This window comes from Lates calcarifer, unplaced genomic scaffold (genome assembly GCF_001640805.2).
Source record: "Lates calcarifer isolate ASB-BC8 unplaced genomic scaffold, TLL_Latcal_v3 _unitig_5463_quiver_2438, whole genome shotgun sequence".
Lineage (NCBI taxonomy): Eukaryota > Metazoa > Chordata > Actinopteri > Centropomidae > Lates > Lates calcarifer.
This window is the reverse complement of record NW_026117541.1, coordinates 4942-20215: the sequence shown is the minus strand read 5'-3', so window position 1 is coordinate 20215 and position 15274 is coordinate 4942. Positions and strand designations below refer to the sequence as shown.

General features: G+C 38.9%; 2 protein-coding genes across 2 annotated transcripts; one reads left to right on the top strand and one right to left on the bottom strand.

Annotated features, from left to right (window-relative positions):
* Nucleotides 1-135: 135 nt before the first annotated feature.
* Nucleotides 136-2066, bottom strand: LOC108874552 (von Willebrand factor A domain-containing protein 7-like). The gene is made up of 5 exons (XM_051068926.1): nucleotides 1884-2066; nucleotides 1185-1318; nucleotides 866-1010; nucleotides 659-751; nucleotides 136-209 (listed from the first exon to the last, which is right to left on the bottom strand). Exons 1-4 carry the CDS (start codon nucleotides 2064-2066, stop codon nucleotides 662-664), a joined length of 552 nt encoding a protein of 183 aa, XP_050924883.1. The 3' UTR covers nucleotides 136-209; nucleotides 659-661.
* A 3025-nt stretch (nucleotides 2067-5091) lies between these two features.
* Nucleotides 5092-12879, top strand: LOC108874553 (prostaglandin D2 receptor 2-like). Its single transcript, XM_018663063.2, has 3 exons — nucleotides 5092-5108; nucleotides 6874-6925; nucleotides 8900-12879. The coding sequence occupies exon 3, from the start codon at nucleotides 8907-8909 to the stop codon at nucleotides 10302-10304; it is 1398 nt and encodes a 465-aa protein (XP_018518579.1). The 5' UTR covers nucleotides 5092-5108; nucleotides 6874-6925; nucleotides 8900-8906; the 3' UTR covers nucleotides 10305-12879.
* Nucleotides 12880-15274: the final 2395 nt, after the last annotated feature.

Below are 15274 nucleotides of genomic sequence, written 5' to 3'. Positions count from 1 at the left end.
TCTTATGTGGCATCTGCACACCCTGTAGTGGTAATATCTATGTATTTAGATATGCCTATGGAGATGTTTGCCAGTGATACCTTTCGGCTTGGCAGAAGAGAATATTCCCATGTAGCCTGATGTAAGTTCTTCTCTCTTCAGGATGTTGGGGAGGATGGGATTAGGGCATGTTCCACTGGCACAGTCACTGCAGGTGGCAGTGTTGACATCTGCATAAGCAAAGTGCAAACAAGATACAGGATAAACAATGCGTTTATCTCCAGACCAAGGTAAGTAGGCATTGCGTCATTTCACAACTTGACAGTTGCTGTTTGAAGTAGCAAGTTGGGAGTGTTTTAGTTTTCATAACGGCATTATTCCACAGCCAGGTAAAACAGTAGTTTCCCAGCCAATAATTTCGTTTAATTGTTCTTAATTTAGCACAATAATTGGACTAATATCTGAAAGCTGTGTAGTTATCTGATATTAATACCAACCAGCCAATCAGAACTAAACAACACACTCTGCTCTTTGGACTACAGATATGCTCCCAGATGGAGTTTTACCCAACCTACAACTGTATGAAAATTGTCTACTCTATGACACTATACTCAACCCAGAGAAATATATACATGCTCCCCTATTGTTATGCCAGATATACAAATGCTCATACACACACCTGCTAGGTTTTCCAGTGGCAGATCTGGGCGTATGAGGTTGATGTATGGCTCTGTGTATCCAGCTCCACCCAGTTACTGTGGCTGTAGAAGTCCTGATAATACATGGAAACACATTTACAACCTGTCCTCCATTCTGTGCCTGTTTGTTTTTCTACTTCATTTCTCAGTTTTCCCTTTAACTTCTTTATGCCTAGTTGCACTTTCACCTGGAGTGTATGAAGAACTTTGCCCAGTGTTTCCCTGGCAGCCTGGAAGTTCTCCCAACGAACATTAGTTTTAATGGCAACCATGCCCTCTGTGATTAGGCGTCGTCCCCCCAGGAAGTCCTCTGAGTTGAAATGGTGTGGCGCACTGAAAGAATTTTTCACAAGTAATTACTTGATTTCTGTACAGGCAAGTCATAAAACTGGTAAAGCTTTACAGCATACACTGCCCCATTATTTTATTGCTGTTAAATCACAGAAAAAAATTAAGCTGTTAAATAACAGCAATAAAATAATAGCTTTTTTATTTTTTTCGATCTACCTGTTGACAAAGTCACGGTCTACCAGTCCATTCTGGTAGATTTCTTGAAGAGCAGAGTTAAACTTAGCACCTGACACCTCTCCTTTTGCTGTGGGTCCTAGACAGGCCTTAACCAACTCCTCAGGAGAGGAACCCTGGAGGGAGAAAGACTGTTAGCCTTAAGAGAACCGTGTTTGTCTCAAAGAGTATGATAGAGTGGTTTAAAAATGAGGGAGCTTATCACTACCTATCAGTGCTCATCTCTGCTTTTATATAAAAATGACTCCCCTAAGTCCCCACTACATGCTGCTTGCTTAGATGAGAAATCGATGCCATTGTTTCTTCCGTATGCTAAATATGAAGCTACCATCAGCAGCCATTTGGGTTAGCTAAGCGTAACGACTGGAAACAGAGGGGAAGACCTATCCTGGCATTGCCCACTGTTAAAAAATTCTCATGTGACGCTAAGCTAATGGCTGCTGGTTGTATGCAAGAAAGGGAATAAGCTAATTTCCCAAAAATATGGCATGGAACATGAAACATTTATCTAGTGTATTCTGTATATGTTTTCCCTTTATATTTATATATACATATATATATATTTGATTTATATCGTATTCGTCCATGTGGATGAATGTGTATTGCTGTGTGTGTGTGTGGTTCTGCATATTGTGTGACGAGGTTTGTGCTGTCTTGCACATTCATTATCTTAAATCCTACCGTGGGTTTGAATTCATGACCAGCTGCCTCAGCCACCGCCCGACATGTTTCCGTCACTTTTTGCAATAGAGCTGTCTGTGATGCTGATATGAGTGGATGCCCCAACCCCGATGGGGACAAGGCTACAGCGGGCCCTGCCATCAGGGCCAAACTCAGCAGGACTGTTCCCAACCCTGAAGTCATGCCTAATCTACAGGGAGAGAAAAAATTACTCATTATCAGGTTAGTTAACTGAGACATGCTGGAAAAGGACTGTAAATCCATTTGGGTCACTTGATGTTCCACAACTTCAAATGTTCCTGGAAGATATCTAGTATAAGTGCATTTCTTCAAATTAAACAGCATTAGAATAAGCATTTATATTTTATATTTGTTTCTGTTTAAATTTGGTTCAATTATTTGTACCTGTATGAACATACTGTATATAAATAATATTTTCATGTGATATATTTTCCTATTAGTTGTATGTTCCAGTTCATCCCTGTCACCGTGACCTGTGTCCAGGACAAACAGGACTTACCAGGGAACTGGGATGGATTATGGTCTTAACTGTGCTGAGGTCAGAATATTTTGTCAGAATGTTTTGTCCTTATCTTGTTTAGTTTTAGCTGTTTAGTTTAGTTTGTTCTTTCTCTCTCCATGATAAATATTCTGTAAGAATGATTAAAGCACAGGTATAAAATTTACTGCACAAATTAAATATAAGTAAACTGCTTCCACAGCTTTAGTTGACTATTTTCCTAAAAAATTACAGATTTGACATTTAATTAGGTACACTGACTCATCTTGATATGACAGGTGTTGACTGTTTCTGGAGGAAGTATAAAACCAGGTTGATATGACATTATAAAACAAACGTCTTTCCCTAGAGGTCACATTAGGTTATTTTCCAGTGTTACATTTAAAGTTACAAACATAAAATGAGGTTATTAATTAACAGGGCAAAAAAGGTGTCTCATTGCATCTGCCCAAAAGGCCCCTTACAAGAAAAAGCCTGATCCCCTGCCTTAAGAACCCTTTTACATGTACAGTAATCAGACCACCATCTGAACCTCATCCCATCTCCTCCCAGATCAACAGATGTGGGTTGGAACATGGCTGAAAAGGGGAGAGAGATTATTTATCTTGAAAAGGGACTTAAAGTGAAAATGAAGAATGGAGAGGGAGAAATAAGTAGGAACTTAAGGAGAATTTAGTATTGTACAAAAGTTTTATATATACAGAGCTTGTGCATCTCTTTGGTACCTGTGTTCTTGACTTTTTCTATATATTTTGATCAAAATGTTTTAAGACTGTTCTAAAAAAACTGTTGGAAGTATTTGACCCCTAAATTAAGTGGAACCTGCATTACTAGATTTTGCCACTTGGGGGCAGTGTGACACGCTGTGTCAATGTCACATTATTACCTTAAAAGGTTAATATAAACAGACTTGATAGCAAATGACACACCCAGCAGACAAACATTAGCATTCCTTTTGAATTGTGTTTGTGTTCACCTGAGGAATTTAAGTCCAATATTCAGTCCTCTTTTTGTTTGGTCTCCTGAAGGAAATACCCAAGGGAAATACCTGGCACTTTAGCTCCTTAATTCTACACTATGTTTACCACAGATGTCCTGTATGTAATGGGAGTAGACTAACTAACTAAACTAATCAAAATATGGCCAAGTGCAAATCACAGGAGCTGAAACAACACAACAATCTCTAAAATACTCCTAGTTAAAAACAATTTTGTGCTGTGAAATTTATATTGAATAATGTGCAAATTTAGCAAGTTTACTGCAAAGGAACAAAGGAGTTTTTACCCATATTGTACTTGAACTTGGGTACTCTGAATCATCTGCCTGAGGGAAGAGTTTCAAACTCACAGAGAAGGGGCTGATCTGAGCAGTCTAGAATAGAACTGGCTTAGTGGAGGACCTGCTGGTTCAAGACGGCCATCAGGTGGGTCTGTGGGGCACCTATCACCTTGCCAGCCACCTTCACAATGCGGCTCACATGATTTTTATCCTTGATGTTCAAGTTACAGTACCACGCAATAATATAGATTGTGAAAACAGGTTGGTTAAAGGACTTGTAGGACAAGGACATCATTTTACTGGTTTTTGGACTTTCGTTTCAGTTTTTGGTCAATGACTGTCCAAGGTACATTGTTCAACAAATTCAATGCCAGTTCTTTTGATGAAGGTCTGAGATGCTGTTTGGAATGACTTCTTTCTAAAATCAGTGACCATATCTTTGGTCTTTATGGTGTTTAATTGGAGGAAGGCATCATCGCACCACATGACAAAACTCATCCACCCCATGCTTGCCTCTACAGTCATTGGTGTAAAGACTGTACAGCAAAGGAGACAGTCCACAGCCCTGTGGAGAGTCATTTGAGGAGAACAGACATTTTGACAGGGAGCCATTAACTCTCACCCTCTGAGACCTGCATGTTAAAAAATCTACAATCCAACCTATAAGATTTACATCAAGATTAGAATTAGTAAGCAGTTCCCTTGCTAAAATCCTGACAGTGTGAGTACAAATACAGAAAATCCTGTACCCAATGAGAGCCAACATTGTAATATTCAAATACAATGATAAATACAGTGAGCTACCAGGTAGGTAATATTTGAATGTTGATATTGTGCCTGAAAAAAGATCATGACTGTTGGCTAATGACACAGAAGATGTCTGTGTGAAAATATGTCTGTAGACAGACTTTGCTTTGTTGATGCAGTGTATAATCATGGAGATTACAGCATAGTCTTAACAGTGTCAGTGTCAGAGGAACTAGTTCACACAAGTCCAGCCCTGTCATGACGATGTAAGACAGCCAAAAACATCTTACACATATCATATTTCAGTCTCTGTGACTTCCTGTTGTTCCCTCTTTTTCATATGAAATGTTCCTGTGCCTCTGTCATTTCCTGTACTAGAATATCAGTGCATTTACATCCATCTTCACACACTCTCTCACTCACCAAATTTATGGTGGATATGTATCTATGTGTGTGTGTGTGTGTGTGTGTGTTTGTGTGTGGGCGGGGCGGGGTGGGGGGGGGTCAGGGTGTGGTAGGGATTCAGTGGGTGTCTCCATAACAGCAGAGCTGAAGAAAAGTGACAGAACTGGAGGGATGAGTGTCTGTGACAGTACGGTGAAGGGAACAGAACAGGAACAGAAATTTATAAAAGATTTTTGTACTCTCTCTCTGCTCTGTGAGGGTAACACAACATCTAGGTGAGTGCTGTTACCTAAACTTCTACATGAATTCAGTTCACAGCATCATGATGATTTACCTTTGGTTGTGATTACATTATTGTTAAGTTCTGTTTTTGATGGTCTATAACTATTGCTATAGTCATTAGTGTTATAATGATCCTGACTTTTAATGATTTGGATCTAATTCTTGGATTAAGCAGTTATTATATTTTGCTGTTGTTGTTGTTGTTGTAGATCTCCTCTTCCCCATGCTGCCCTAATATTCCCACAGTTTTTTTTCTATTATGTTTAATTGACAGCTTCAGTTTTCTTATTCAAGCATGGTGACACTGGACTCAGTCATACAGTAAACATACATAAAGTGCACTACTACAGTTTTTAAATATGTAAAGTTGGCCAGGTACTAAAGTACACTAAACCATGATACACAACTCTATGTTCATAAAATTGAATCCAGTCATCTGCTTCTCATGTTATTCAAGTTCTCAGCGTTTCATTTTAAAAGCAGCTGTCACACCAAAGCATTTACAACTCAAGTTTTGTTTGAGCAGAAACATCTGCTGACAAGTGACAATATATGCAATACTTAATGAAGAAGCGGTCTCTCTCAGCATTGGGTCACGGATAGATTTACTCACATGTCTGAATTCATGTGCAGACACGGTGCTGTGTTTACATCATTATCTCATCTAGACAGTCAATGTATGAGAATGTGACTAAGTAAGTGACTGTGGCTGTATGTAAGAATACAGTGGTAACATTTAATTTGAAGAGTCTGATTTTTTAATAATTAGATATCCCACGTCAGTTACTTCTTGTATTTAACTCTGAAGCATACCCGATATAACTACAACTGACCTACAAAATTATAACCAGTTTTTACACTGTTGTATCACCTGATAATGTGTTCTGTAGGTTAGCTGAAACAACAGATATAGCTCCATAAATTAGCTCTGCTAATATTAGCTCATGTAAGTGCTGCTAACATGCTACTGTACACTTACATTACATTACTCATTTGGCAGACGATCTCATTCAAAGTGACTTACAAGTGAAGAACAACACTCAAGCATCAGTGAATTAGGAGTAAGCACTAAGCATTAAATCTGTTCAATTAGACAAAGGACAAGGAGACCAAGTGAAGAAGTGCCCAGAAAGTATGGTGTTAGAGGTCTTAGGTGCCCTCAGTTGAAACAAGTCTTCGAGAGATTCTTTAAGTTACATGTAGGTAATTTTATCCTCACCTTCAGATACAACCCATAGGAGCATACCAGCAACAGGTGAACTGGACCTTTGTTATCATGGTAACAATAGGTTAGGCAGTTGAAATTATGGCTAGATCAGGTTTGGTAAGGTTTAGGCACAAAAACTACTTTGTTATGTTTAGGAAAATTTGGTAGGTTTAGGAAAATTTGTGATTTGGATTCAAATAAATACTGCTTTAAGGCTAGAGGACCTTCAGTTATAAACACACAGTTAAGATTGCATTTACTTTTGTTGGCTGACCCATTCAACCTCCCCAACCTCCTCCAAATGCAGGCTTTGTCTCCCTATTTACAACATCACCTGACTTCCTCTTTTGCTTTTGCTTCTGTCATAATTCATAATAATAATAGCGATTGCCTAATAGTAAAATGTAACTAAGGGTCATAATAAGCTGCTGGAACAGACAACCTACAGTGTTGTTTTTTTTTACAGGACAGTCTCATATGCAGACCACATGTATCACCTAAACTAGCTCTTTTATTTAAAGTTGTCCTCTTTTTCACTTACATTCCCCTAGCATTGGTACCAGAATCCAACAAAAAGTGACCGGCTCTGCTTCCTCTCTATAGGTAAGCTATGATGCGCTAAGCACTATCACACAAGCCGAGTACCAAGTATTGTCGTCTTGTTCTCAGGTGTTGTGCGTCTCAGAACAAAAGCTCTGGACGTTTTTGTCAGTTATCAGGTCTTGCAGCAATAAAAACACTGCAACATACAGTCACTACCAACCATGTAGCCCCACAGGTCTGTCTGCATAATTCTCGGGACTCACCAGTTAGCCAACTGCTGCCAGCCTCAAAGCTAATACCACTTAACTCCAACAACCAATATCCTTGCTATTATATTGATTTATCACTGACTCGTTATTTCTTGGTGACAAGCAGACCTTGGTTACACCCCCCACTCCATGGAGACACTCATGGATGCTTTGCAGTGGTAGATAGCTTTTCATTCTGAACAGATCTCTGCCATTAAAATATAAGGTTTGAAAAACAGCATCTTAAATAAGGTTTGGCTTCCTTCATGTCTTTGTCTTTTGACTGACTTACCAATCCTGGTAGTCTCAGCCAAGGTGAATACTACAAAGTGGTTATTATCTCAGTGAAAGAGATTCATAGATTGATAAATGCTTTCACCCTTGCAACCGTCTGCCCATATCTGAGAAATCCATTCCTAGGTTGTATTGCTTAACTAAATGTGTCATTGCTCAAGAGCTGGTATGTGGTTAGACCACAGCAACAGGCCTCAACATGTTTTTATCAAAAGGATTTTTTTTTTTCATTTGGTTTTCAAGAGAATGAGGTAAAGAAGAACTGTATACCCATAAATTATTTTTGTCATTATGTAACTTCAAAGGCTTTAGAGCAGTTCATGTACAGTTAAACAGAGGAGTTTAGCTGAATAGTAATTAAACAAAGGCGTAAGCTTTTCATGAAGAATAATGTAGGATTGTTGTTTTAATTCTCATAATTATCTACTTAATTGCAATTAATAAGGTTTTCTTTACAATTTCCTCATCAGTGAAGTAGATTGGTAAAGATTAACAAGCGAAACAATTATGGCACCTGTTTGATTTACTCATAATATATGAGGAAGTGGTGATTTATCAGTGGTCTACATGCAAAAACATGTCTACTAGTCATAATATCACCATCAACATCATCCACGGCATTCCTGTAAGATATTGTTTTTGGAATTTCCTTCCACTGTAAACAACCATGAGCATGCATTAATAAAACATCAGCTTCTGCTGTAAGTAACACATACAAAGCAAGAAGAGGCTTACGAGTAGAGATATTGTTTTTTCAGGGCTGATACCGATTATTTGTAGTCAAGGAGCCGATGTTCATTTGCAGTAAAAGAGAAAATATTGACGTCAAATTTTTGAATAATACAAACTCCATCAGATTTGCAACATGTTAAAGGTTTTTTTTTTATCTTATCTTTTTTATCAATAGACATCTTTGTTTTAAAATTCTAACAAAAAGTGCAGGTAGCTCCCAGGCTCAGCAGTTAAACTATAAAGTTAAATGAAAACTCAAACAAATAAATAGCTCCCTAAAGTTTTCTACAATAAATAAAGTTTTCCAAAATTTCAATATTACTGAAATGTTATTTGATCTTTCACTTATCTTTTAAGGTCAAACAAAAACAAAAAGTGCAGGGAGTTCCCAGGGTCAGCAGCATCTCTTAGCTCGGAGCAAAACTTTTTCTCCACTCTTGCCATGTGTGTGTGAGCACTGTGCATGCACAGCTTTCACTGCTGATTGGCTGTTACCCGTGCTGTGGCTCTGCATGTAACCAATCAGATGGTGCTGTGGGTGGGACAATGATGGAGACAGAGTAGTGACTACAGACAGAGAGGCACGGCTGCATCAGAGCCAAAATAACCCAGTTTAAATTGATATCTTATTGGCCATCGGATTAAAAAAAAAGGTTGATGCAGATATGTACTCTCTCTGCTCTGTGAGGGTAACACCGGTGCATCTGATTTCAGTCCATTTCCATTAATGTCTAAGCACTGTTTTTTTGTTCTCTTTCAGAGCAGTTATGTCAAACTCCACAAACAATGAGCTCTTCTGCCCACTGCTACAGGAAATGCGGGGGCACAAGCCTAACATCAGCACAGAGGTCAATCTGGTGGTGGTTTGTATCCACGGTCTGGTCTCCTGCCTTGGGATTTTGGAGAATGCCCTGGTCCTCTGGGTGGTTGGCTTCCGCCTGCGGCACCGCACTGTAGCCTCTGTCTGGGTTCTCAACCTAGCCATGTCTGACTTCCTGGCCACATTGACGCTCCCCCTCTTCACCTCTTACCTTTACCACTCCCATAGCTGGGAGCTTGGCGGCCCACTCTGCAAAATACAGGCTTCCATCTTCTTCCTAAACATGTTTGTGTCAGCCTTCCTACTGGCAGCCATTTCACTGGACCGCTTACTTCTGGTGGTGAAGCCAGTGTGGAGCCAGAATCATCGGTCAGTGGCAGGAGCGTGGAAGGTGTGTCTATTGGGTTGGTTTTGGGCAGCAATTAATACATTACCTTACACCGTGTTCCGCTCAGTTACTCAGAAACTGTATCCAGGGTACTTGTGCTATCATAATTTTGCCTTGATTTTATCCTCTCAAGATACTCTGGAGAGAGATTGCAAAGTGAGGCAGGCAGCAACAGCCATCTCCAAGTTGCTGCTAGCATTCATCTTTCCCCTGATCTTGATTGCAGGGAGCTACATCCAAATAGCTCTCATCCTAAGGAACAGGAGTAAGAAAAGGACGCAGAGCACCACCAGGTTAACTGATGAACTGATTGTGTCCAACAAAGATGGAGCATCAGGAACTACAAATACCCCAAATACCACAAAAATTATAAATATCCTTCTCAAGCCTCGGGCCTCTAGTCCATCTTTGACACCTACTACCTTGTTCACTACCACCTCTAATCAGACCAATCAGGGCCAGCTGTCCCAGAGCTTCATCAAAATGGTGACATTTGTGATCGCAGCATTTGCACTGTGCTGGGCTCCCTATCACATCTTCTGCATGATTGAAGTGACAGCCCAGTATTGGAAAGACAATCTCAGCTTAGTGGAGAAGGGGTTGCCCCTAGCTACAACCATTGCTTTCTTGAATCCAGTGTTGAACCCCATTCTATATGCCTTCAGTTGCCCAAACTTTTGTGTGAGAATACGACAGAGTCTGGGAGCAGTGTTTGATGGACTGGTAGAAGAGCAAGGGGGGTTCCTGATGGTCCCAGGAAAAAGTATAAGAGCTCATATTAGACGGAAAAGCAGTCGAGATGTGAACCTTGCAACACCAGGGTCACCAAAGGGTTCGTTTTCACCCCATAAATCACCTTACATCCAACCTCCCTTCCCAATGTCTTTGACGTCTGACATCAACAGTCACACTGAGAATACAGGACAAGAATCAAGAACTGAGGTGGAGCGTAGCTGAGGTTCTACTGGATTTTTAGCTGTATGTTTGTCACATACTGTATGTACGTGTATGCTTAATTCCATAGAATGCCTGCAGCCTATCACATAAAAGCTGCAGCAAAAAGTATTTGATACAGGAATTAGTATGTATGTAGTATGGTAGTACATAGTATGTTGTGATACAGTATTTGCAGCCTTGCTAGGGATAACAACATCAATATGTTGATCGGATGATCTACCACTTTGATCCAGACTAAAATATCTCAACAACTATAGGATGGATTTCCATGAAATTACACAGTGATACAAAAAATAAGGACCACTGCTGGAGATTGAAGGTTTGTGCCAGGCAATTTCTGGCCACCAGAGAGCAGTATAGTACAGATTGCATAAGCAGATGTGAAATGATATGGTAGGATTATGCTTTTCAGGTCCTGTAATCCAGGAGCACTTTAAATGTGAACTGCTGAATGTCTGAACACCTTCCTGAGTGATTGGATTTGATCATGTCTGATATCCATTTTGACTGACTGACTCATACTGACTCGTACTGTCTCATTACCGCCACCGCAATCTTTTTGGTTGGTTTCTGGTTCCATCATATTCAATTGGACACATGCACCCCACGCACACACACACTCATACACACACACACACACACACACACACAGGCTGAGGTGTAATGTAGGCCACAGCAACGTGGGATTACCATGGAGGTAGTTGTAATTTGGAGAGAATATTAGAGAGTGAAGATCCAGAATATAAAGACAGTGCAGGATTAAACATAACAGGTCAGACTGACATACAAAGTTCCACTTTCCTCCCAGCCATTGAGTTTCAACGGATTATCTTTTTTCTCTCTTTTACCCCTCTTTCTATTCATCCTTTTCTCTCCGCACTATACCTTTTTGGCTGTACAGCAATGCCTCGTCTTAACAAAGAGGGCAAATTCAATGAAATCAAAGTGACAAAGAAACAGGAAGGAAAAAAAGGGAAGGAATTAAGCAAGGAAATCATTTGTACATTTCACTCACTAAGTAATCAGCAATGTTAAACATGGATTGCAGAACAAGAATTTGTTAAGAACGTTTTGAAAGGATTTCTTAACGGTAGTAGTGGGTCAAGATGGGCTGGTAGCTCATGGGGTCAATTAGTCTGTTTTGATAAACACAGAATAAACTACATCTCTACAGATATAAAGAGTTAGACATTACCTCTACCCACAGTCATCCCCATCTTCACACAAAAGACAACAAGTGAAGTGTCACATAATATAACTCAGCATGACATGTGCCAATAATTAGTAGCTGCTCATTAACAAATACTTTTTGTTATGCTTACTGGCTTTGGCTATTTCAAATCCAATGTCTAGTCTGTGATTTGGTGGCTATGTGAGAATTATTGTTCAGTTATGACATGTATTAAATTTGTTGGGGGAAGAACTCTGATTCTTGTGTTTTTGAAAGGTAAAACATAAGATTCAGCATCACCCCTCCCTGCTCCAGTGATTTTCATATAGTCCCTAAGTAGATGGAAAGATGCATGCATGGAGGGGGCATGAAAATCCACAGAACAAGTATCTAAGACAAGGCCAGCAAACCTATACGAGGGAACTAAAGAGTCTTAAAATTACATGATGCAATTCAGAAAACCCCTGCAAAGGCGCTCAATTGCAGAAAAGACAGAGACACATAGATACGATAAAATATAATCAAACAGCAGTACAGTGAGACCACTGGCAATTTATGACATTGAAAACAACAGAGACAGAGAGATTATATAAAGTGCTGTGAAAAACAGTTGGTAGAGATGAGCGATAAGGAGAGAATGAAAGAGAGAGTAGGTGGAGGGAGGGGTGGTAAGTATTGCTTTAAAGAGGTTTAATGCACTGCAACAGTACTTATAGCTGACAGATGCTAGGGAATCAAAGCCGAGTCACACGAAATAATTTACCATGAGTACATGTATCCAGTATTTCACAGAACACAGCAAGGCTAGAATGTCTTATATGTGAGTCATTTTACTGCAGAGTCACTACTTTTTCTTTTGGTACTTAAAAGTACATTTTCCTGATACTATACTTTTACTTAAGCAGGATTTTTATTTTAATATGCAGTACTCTTACTTGTAATGGAATATTTTAAATCTATGGCCTTCTTACTTAAGTAAAGGATATGAATACTTCTTCCACCTCTGCTGCATTTATTACATCAATGCAAATTTATCCAAACAGATACAGTAAACCATAACAATTGTCTATATATATTATGATGAAAATTTGTGTATGTTGAAAAAGTGTTTGATAAAGTTCAGATCATCTATTATATTTGTTTTCTTGCTGATGACTCCACAAATTTTCTTGGTTTATATCTGTGATTTAAGAGTTGAATAGATGAATAGATCTTTAACAGTCTGATAGTGTGATTTTCATATGGAAAGTTAACATCACACCATTGACATCGGATAAATGAGTGTCATTCATCATTTTCGATTCTGCTAAATTAATATTTTAAATGCACTGAGAGGAGATCACTTGGAACTGGGTAAATAAAAAAATCAACCTATTGTTGTAAATGTCAGTATTATACTTACCCTAAGCTCCCACGTAGGACCAGGATTTGTTGAGGCTTCAAGTTTGTGAAGAAAAGAAAAAATGTTTGAGGTGGTCAAGGACAGTTAAAAGCACTGACACTCCTGCAACTCCTTCCTTTTTTCATATAAAATTCCCAGGGGCAGGGTTTGCTCTGTGCGCAGTTGTATATTTGTCAATACTGGTAAGACTCCTATACAGTCTTGTTACAGCATGCAGCTCTGGGGTAATTGGTTGCTGCTGTGACTTGCCAAATACATGGTTTTGAAGGAAGTGGGAGCAAATGTGGTTATTGTATTTATGGTAACCCTGAACTCTGCAGCAAACAGTTATACAGGACTGTGTAATCTCATTGTAAATGCGTGTTTAAGACCTTCTACAAACTATGTTGTACAACTTGTGGAGTTTCATTTAGTAGTTATTGTGTATTTAATGAGAGATTACTGAGTCATTCAACTCCTGACTGAGAGTTTATCAACAACAAAATACCTGCTATATATGAAAAGTACTTTGAGATGACTTGTGGTGATTTGGCACTATATAAATAAAACTGAATTTAATTGAATTGAATTGAACATAATTTCATCAAAGTACACCACATATGACCAATGTATGATTACAACTAAACTGATTGATTATCAAATTAATTTGCCTAATAGCTCTCCATCTAAAGCTTGTGTTAGTTGTTTTAGTTTCAAGTATTGACACTTATTGCAGCCAAATCTTCAACTGACTGACTGACTGACTCAACACTGTGACTGATATATAAGGGTGAAATGCCAAAACAATCATCTTAAAACTAACTACACTAAATCCAAGTAATAATATTGAGCAATACAAAATAAGTAAACAATTTACTGTGCTTTGTAAATTAGACAATTTGCCCTGCATTCTTACTCACTGTGTAAATGAGCTTGGACGGGTGTTTGCTTTGTCTATTGTTTGTATATAATGTACTGCACAAACCCATAGGTAAGCCCATCATTATGAAGCCACGGGGCAAAGCTAATATTAAGAAAATATGTAATAAGGGAAACACGAAGAGGATGCAGCTATGTGCTTTATAATTACAGATATATTGAAGTTGGGCAGTGCAAGTGTAAAATATTTGTGTTGCCTAACTGCAGATTGTGGTTTGAGCCACAGACCTTTTTCACTGCAGACATTTTGACATATTATAGTACATGTGCAGGTGTTATCACTGGTTCCGTTCAATGCAATTGTTCCAGTAAGCATAATCATTGGGAAGGGGAGAAACTGCTGTGGTAAAATAGTTTGAATATCAGCTTCCAGTGTTTTGGAAACAGGATACACCTACCTGCATCCTGTTTCACTTATCTGTATCCTGTTTCTGCTAAAACTTTCTCAGAATTTGTTTTCTTTTTTCCCTTTGATATTGTAATAAATATTTCCTGATATGATTAGACACCCACTCTTGGCCTGCCATTTACAAAGAAATGAAAAATGGGGAAAACAATCAGTAACATTGCCACTGTTGAGGCGTGCCTCCTCTTTAAGCACCAGAACAACATGACCCCCACAAAGGACTCCAGCCAACAGCTTCCATCTTTCTTATCTCATTTGTTTTCCTTCATGTTAACACATCTTGAGAAATAAACTTCACACTGATACTACAATTTTCTGTCTTTGTCTGATCCGTTTAGTTCTTAGTTTTAACAGAAATTGATATAGAAAAATAGCAAATAGTCAATGAGTTGTTTCCTTACATACGGCATAGTGAGAACAGAGAATGTAAAATGTTACTGTTTAAAAAGAGATTTTATGTAGATTGCAGTTTGAATAATGGAGTTTCTTTCCTCAAAGTGGGATCTCCATGGATTCTGCTGAGGGAAAAGTTTGGTTTCACTTTTACTTTGACCTACAAAATCCTCCCTGTTTATCAGCATTCTTCAAAGCTACCTGTTGTCTCTTGTTTTGCTGAGCCCTTCCCTGTTTGCTGGGAACTCTCAGTAATCTCATCAAGTTTAGGTGGGAACCTAACTGTAATTTAACAGTTATTAAAATAGGTAGGGCAGTAATGCAAATACTAAATCTCATTCAGGAAAACATCTACCTAAGGGTGTCCTTTGCCTCCAGCAGAAGTACACCCCAGGCCATCATACTGTACATGTAACATGTACTACATGTACATGTTATGAGTGTTTGTTCATGCACTGCACAGGGCCATATGGTGAATGTAATAAACAATGGAAAGCACTATAAAGTGCAGAGGATTGAGGACAAGCCTACATCAGCATCGGAACAGACGAGATCAGAGAGAGAGAGAGAGATAGAGAGAGAGAGAGAGAGAGAGAGAGAGAGAGATAAATAAATAAATAAATACAGGATTACTGGAGATGTCACATACATGGACAGAAAATAGTGACATGCTCAGAAAA